The following is a 5,977-nucleotide window of genomic DNA, read 5'->3' as shown; positions in this document are numbered from 1 at the left end:
CTGTGAGAGAGGAGAGTGCCTTAGTGGGCTGCAAGAACCAGCTATGAAAGTGTTGCAGCTTTCAGGGATCCTGTTCCATGGCCAGGGTGTACTCCATAAAATGCGGTCTTTTTAAATTGAGCTGATTTCAGTTCCACAGCCTGTGAAATAAAATGCCTAAAAAGTCACTCTTTATACACTTTTGCCAATTTCAAAAGGCTTCACGTGGGTACTTGACTCACTTGTCAGGGGAAGTTACATTGATTAGATTTTACTTTCCTTGCGTCTTGATGGATCAATAGAAATCACCACTGCAAAAACTGCTAAAAGAAAACTCAGAAAAGGGACTGCTTCAACTCCCTCATCCATATGTGGATGCTACTCCTACCATGTCTACACATCTACAACCAAAAGGAGCTGGGCTGTCCAGTTAAAAAAGGTGGACTCTGTCACATCTGCTTACTGCAGCTGTTGTCAGAGTGTATCAAGGAGCTGTTGACTTGTCCTTGAGAAAACATTTAGAAGAACTGAAAAATACTCTTCAGGCTCTCAATGGCCTCAGTGAACAAGCACTCACCCCTCAGGGCCTCTGGGTCTCCCAGAATCCTGTTCAGTGTTTCTCGTGGGATCTTCTCAAAGGCCTCGTTGGTCGGAGCCAGCAGTGTGTACTGGCCTTCGCTCTCCAGCAAGCTGCTGAGGTCAGATGCAGCCACAGCAGTCTTCACAGAAACAAGGAGAGAGGGAAAACTACATTCAGCCAGAATACAGAGGTCAGAAACTTTGTCCAGGGACACACTAAGGGCCAGACTTATTAAGGCTTTTATAATTTCAGAGGACTTACAAAAAATCCTGAATAGCTTCATTCAGCACTTTGGTCCCTTTAAAAATTTGACCCAGCCCCATGATTCTCTGGTGTTCCAGAAATTTGAGTACAAGAGCCCTTTTTTTTTGGCAAGACTGAGAGCTAGTTTGAATACCCAGATATGCCTGGAAAGGCTCACAGTACTTCCAGTGAATAATTCCGATCAGAACCCACATCTGGCTGACTGCAAATCCCCTGTGCATTTTTCTTAATTTTGCAAATACCAAGGCAAATAAATTAGGACGCATCAAACTGGGACAGTTAGTATCTCCTAAGGCTAAGACTCCCCTACAAGAGTGAGGAGACAGACTCAGTCTCTCTGTTTTCTGAGCAGCCATAGAAGGGTGACAATTGTTGTCATAAAACCCTACTTGCACTGATAGCAAGCACTTCTCTTCCTAAATCAAAAGGAGGTGCATTGGTACAAGGATTTCATCAGCAGCTCCAGGGTCACAGCCCAAGACACTGGCAAAGCTCTTCAGGACAATTCATGGGGGGTGGGTTGCCCTGAGCATCTTTCAGGAGAGCTGGAGTTGACTGACCCGGAGGGTTTCCAGGCTGTCCTCAGTCTCGATGATCTGCTGGATGGTGTTGGTGGTGGTGGCGATGACCTTGTCGATGACATGAACCACTCCGTTGGTGGCGTGGTGGTCAGCTTTCAGCAGCCTGGCACAGTTCACTGTCACAATCTGCACAGGGAGAGACCCATGGGTGTTACATGCACTAAAACCACTAAAATCAGAAGGCAAAGTGCTGCTTTTCTATTTCTATTTCAAATGCAGCGAGCACTTTATTGAGTCGGCAAGAGCAGGAGTTGTAGTTCCTTAAAATATCCTAATTTTCCTTAAATTTTCCTTAAAATTTTCCACCAAAAGTGAGAATGTTCTATCAAGAATGTTTGAAATATTTCAAGTTTAAAGAGCTTTGAAAATCATCAGTGGTTTTGCCTGCCCTTAAGACTAAGAAAATAAGCCAGAACCAATACTCGGGCAAGCAGAGTTACACAGCAGCGTGGGCTGCAACAGCATTGAGGAAACAATCTGTTTTAAAATATCATTTTCAAACTCCTTCATGTATGTATCTTAAATCAATAGCTGTCAATCTAAGCATTACAGAGTCCTGGAGGTCCCAGGACAGTGTAGGAGCTGCAAGGCAGCTGGAAAGCAAGCCTGCTGTGGGTAGGTTTAATATGAGGAAGAACTTCTCTACTGCAGGTGAGCATGCACTGGAACATGATGTCCTGAGGTGTCCCTCATTGGAAACATCCAGGACCATGTGGACACAATCCTGTGCCACGTGCTCTGGGATGACCCTGCTTGGGCAGGGAGGTTGGGCCAGGTGAGCCACTGTGGCCCCTTCCAGCCCGAGCCAGTGTGACCCTGTGAGTGCCTTACCCCGTTGGGATAGTGGTGGATCTGGATGGGCAGGTTCTGGTACATGGAGTTGAGGGTGGTGCCGTGTTTCAGATCATCCGTGAGCACCCGTTTGTCCACCATGTGGTAGCGGAGGGCGTTGAGCAGCTCAATGTTAACGTTGCTCACTAAGGAGTCCAGAGTCTCCTGAAAATCAGAAAAATCAAATTTTCAGTACTGAGTGCAATTAGGCATCTGCTAGAGGAGGTCTGGCTGCTCCCAGGGGGCTCCCAAGGTGGGGCTGTGGGCATGAATATTAAGTGATTCATTCAGCCTCGTGCCATTTGTGTAAATTAAGAGCTCAACTTTCTCAAATCTTTATCTTTTGCGTTACAAAAGTAGCAAGAGCTCTGACACCCAGTCCTTGGCACACAAGGGATGATTGCAGTCTAGAGTGGGATCATTGCATGAGCAGTAATCTTTATCTTTTGCGTTACAAAAGTAGCCAAGAGCTCTGACACCCAGTTCTTGGCACCCAAAGGGATGACTGCAGTCTAGAGTGGGATCATTGCATTGAAATGAGCAGTAGGGCAAAAGGGCCACTGACAAATACACTGAAAGACCTTTCCCAACAGCATCATCCCTGCAAGGGGCTCTGCTGGGGCATTTGGGACAGTCTTGGCAGTGGAGAGACCCATAAATATCCCCCTTCCCTGCCCTAGTAATTGTTCTTGTTCACAGGGATGCTCGTCTGGGATGGGAGCAGCAGCAGGACAGTGCTGACCACTTCAGGAGTGGAAATATCACAAGACATGGAAAGAGAAAATCAAAATGAATGTGAAGGAAATGTATATCTAATTGAACATGAGACACAGTCATGTGGGAATTACTGAGGCTCCAGCTGGGACTGGCTATTTGTACAAATTAAGAACAACCAGAATGGCAATCTAAGGGGTCAACAAGAAAACTGGAAAGAGATGGGAAGGTTCTTGCTGCAGGTCTCCATTCAATCTCTAATGGTAACAGGCAGGGAAAACTGAATTAGGGGATTTCTACATCCACATCTCTGGTGATGGGATCCTTCAGAAGCAAAGCTCTGGAGCTGATGGACCAGTACAATGAAAACCACCCTGGAAATCCACAGTCCTCCCTCCATCAGTACTATGCCTATCCTGCCAGACCCCTGCAGAGCTGGATCTCCACTAGGGAAAATCAGAGGGAGAGGAGGAAGCAGAGGGATCATCTTACAGCAGACAAGGATGCCCAGGCCTCATTACTGGGAGCAAAGATTGTAAAACTTCCAGGTCCTTCGATCTCTGGCCTTAGGTTGGAGCGGTCGGAGTAGAGCTGTGTGGTGGCAGAGCCAACCACTCCCAGGGTTTCATAGATGTTGGAAAGTGGCAGAGCTGAAAGAAGAGAAGGTTAAGTTCCCAAAAAACATCATTCCTCCTTCTGGCTGAATTAAAGCATAGCTGGTGAGAATGCTGGGAAATGAAACACATCAGGGGATTGGTGTCTGTTCAATAATTAGATAATAAATAATCACGGCCTGACAGCTTCACCCTCAATTACAGCAGCGTAATCCAGGATCTACTGTATTCTTGCAAGTTTGAATGGACTTATTCTGGATTTATACAAATGTGATTTAGGCAAGCAAAGACATTGATAGCTTTCACCCAATCCTGTTTGTATTCAGGCTTTTGGGATTTGGTGTTGGACACTGCTGGTCTCAGTGTCCACTGACCACGTGCACCAGCCCATGTGGTTAACTTGGAGCCATCAGACTTTTGTGGAAGGAAGTGTTCTGAAAGCAAAAGCAGAATATGGCTTTCTTCAATAAACTCAGTTTATTGCCCCCCAATATCAACTGTACTTTCTCCTAAATAAAACTTTGCTAAACTCATGCTTGCCAAAATGTTCAAGGCCAGGTTGGATGGGGCTTGGAGTAACCTGGTCTAGTGGAAGGTGTCCCTGCCCATAGCAGGAGGTTGGAACCAGATGATCTTTAAGGCTCCTTCCAGTACAAACCACTCTATGAATCTATGAAAATGAAAATGAGCAGAGATTGGCAGAGCTGTCTCTTACTCTGCCATTCCTCTGAATTGAATTTCCAATTCAGATATATTACTTGCTGGAGTAAGTAGGTCCCTATGGCCTTCCCATGCTCGATTAAGTTCAATTACATCCAAGGTTCTAAGTTGTCTGGAACATTTAGCATGCTTTGGAGCTGATCTGACTCTTGGCTGGTGCTCCACCGAGTCCATTTTGGACTTGTTCGTGGCAATATTGTGCAGAAATTGCAAAAATCAAATCCACTCTGAGCAATTTTCTAACATTTCCCTTTACTAGGCAGCTATATAATTTTAAGTCTAAAAAATGTCAAACATATTTTTACCAGCTGGGCAGCCTTTTTCTCCAGGAACTTTTTCATATCCAGGACAGCACTCATAACTGATTACTCTGCAATAAGAGATGGATACAGCAGATTAACCAGCAGTGTCTCACAGCTTTTTCTCTGTTTGATATAATTCTGGGTCCATCCATGTTGGGGATGTTTCCAAGCAGACTCTTCATTAGAAATACAGACTTCAACAAAAGACTAACCACACTTTTATCTCCTTCAGGGCTGCATGTTGCCAATTTCTCCACACAACAAAAGCAGACAATTTCTTTTCAAAAATACAGTTTCCAGGAGACTTTATACAAACAGTGCATGGAAACTGATCCCACAGTCCCAACAGGACTGCCAGTGCTGGTTCATCTGGGCACATTTCCCATGGGATTTGGGATCTCCTCAGCTGACTGCTGCTGTCACATCTCATCACTGCTCCACCGTGGCTGTTTGACCAAACCAGCCAAGCATTTTCCTCTCATTTCACCCTCTTTCTGTCCACCACCAGCAATGTATTTGCTTACTTATGGCAAAACCCACAAGACAGATCTGGAGGGAAAGGAGAACCCTGTTCTCAGATATGTGCATTGGCACACGGACTTGGGGGAGGTTGGACAAGGAGAAATTCCACCTTGGAAATTCCACCCTGAAGTGGTGGGATGTGCATCCCCAGGCAGCCTGGGCAGCACCACAGCACAGCTGTGTCCCTGTGAGCAGCTCCAGAGCAGCACTTCCTTCTGCCTGGCAGCACTGTCCCCCTGTAAAACCAGAGGGGTTAGAGGCACCACCCCGGGCTGTCCTGCTGATTTCAGACCCTAAATAAGCAAGAGCTCCCTGAAAACTGCATCCATCATCTGCAGCTCTATGGGAAACAATCATCTGATTCTCAAAAGTGGCCATTTCAGGGAACATGGCTTGATATTAAGAGGGAGAAGAAAAAAATTAAAAAATGAAAAGGGGAAAAAAATCAATCCAGAAGTTGCCTGCTTATTTTTCCCAGGGGATTCTTTCACCTATTGCTCTGTGCTTGGTGTGAAAGTAACAAGGCCACCTGATTGATGGGCTGAGAGAGCCAGGGAATAGGTGTTCCTCCCAAGCACAAGCATTTCCTCTGTGCTCCCAGCTGAATTTGAGACAAGTGGGATGCTGTACTGCTGAGGGTCAGCACACTCAGTCAAACAGAGAGGAAAATCCTCCAGCTTCAGATATTTGTCATCATTTTAACAAACAGTAGAAATGCCTGAGGTTTAATAGGGAATTCTTCAGGGTAATTAAGAGCCAGAAAGTAAAACAAATACCTGCTTTTGTGTGACAGAAGCAAATAAATTCTGTGTCACGGTTTCCTAAGAGAATTACAAACCAAACCCAGACTGATTGTCTAGACATTATATA

General features: G+C 45.5%; 1 protein-coding gene across 1 annotated transcript in view; it reads right to left on the bottom strand.

Annotated features, from left to right (window-relative positions):
- Window positions 1-5,977, bottom strand: part of TGFBI (transforming growth factor beta induced) — a 21,941-nt gene that overhangs the window by 6,368 nt on the left and 9,596 nt on the right. The window contains exons 4-10 of the mRNA XM_005418860.2: window positions 4,589-4,653; window positions 3,442-3,599; window positions 2,236-2,400; window positions 1,384-1,530; window positions 557-698; window positions 496-506; window positions 1-19 (exon numbers count right to left, since the gene is read on the bottom strand). The exon at window positions 1-19 is cut by the window's left edge and continues 183 nt beyond it. Coding sequence (XP_005418917.2) covers window positions 1-19; window positions 496-506; window positions 557-698; window positions 1,384-1,530; window positions 2,236-2,400; window positions 3,442-3,599; window positions 4,589-4,653 — 707 coding nt within the window. The remainder of the gene's footprint in view (window positions 20-495; window positions 507-556; window positions 699-1,383; window positions 1,531-2,235; window positions 2,401-3,441; window positions 3,600-4,588; window positions 4,654-5,977) is intronic.

Source organism: Geospiza fortis, unplaced genomic scaffold, assembly GCF_000277835.1.
Source record: "Geospiza fortis unplaced genomic scaffold, GeoFor_1.0 scaffold55, whole genome shotgun sequence".
Taxonomy (NCBI): domain Eukaryota; kingdom Metazoa; phylum Chordata; class Aves; order Passeriformes; family Thraupidae; genus Geospiza; species Geospiza fortis.
Note: the sequence above shows the minus strand (reverse complement) of the source record. Positions and strands in the feature narration are given on the sequence as shown.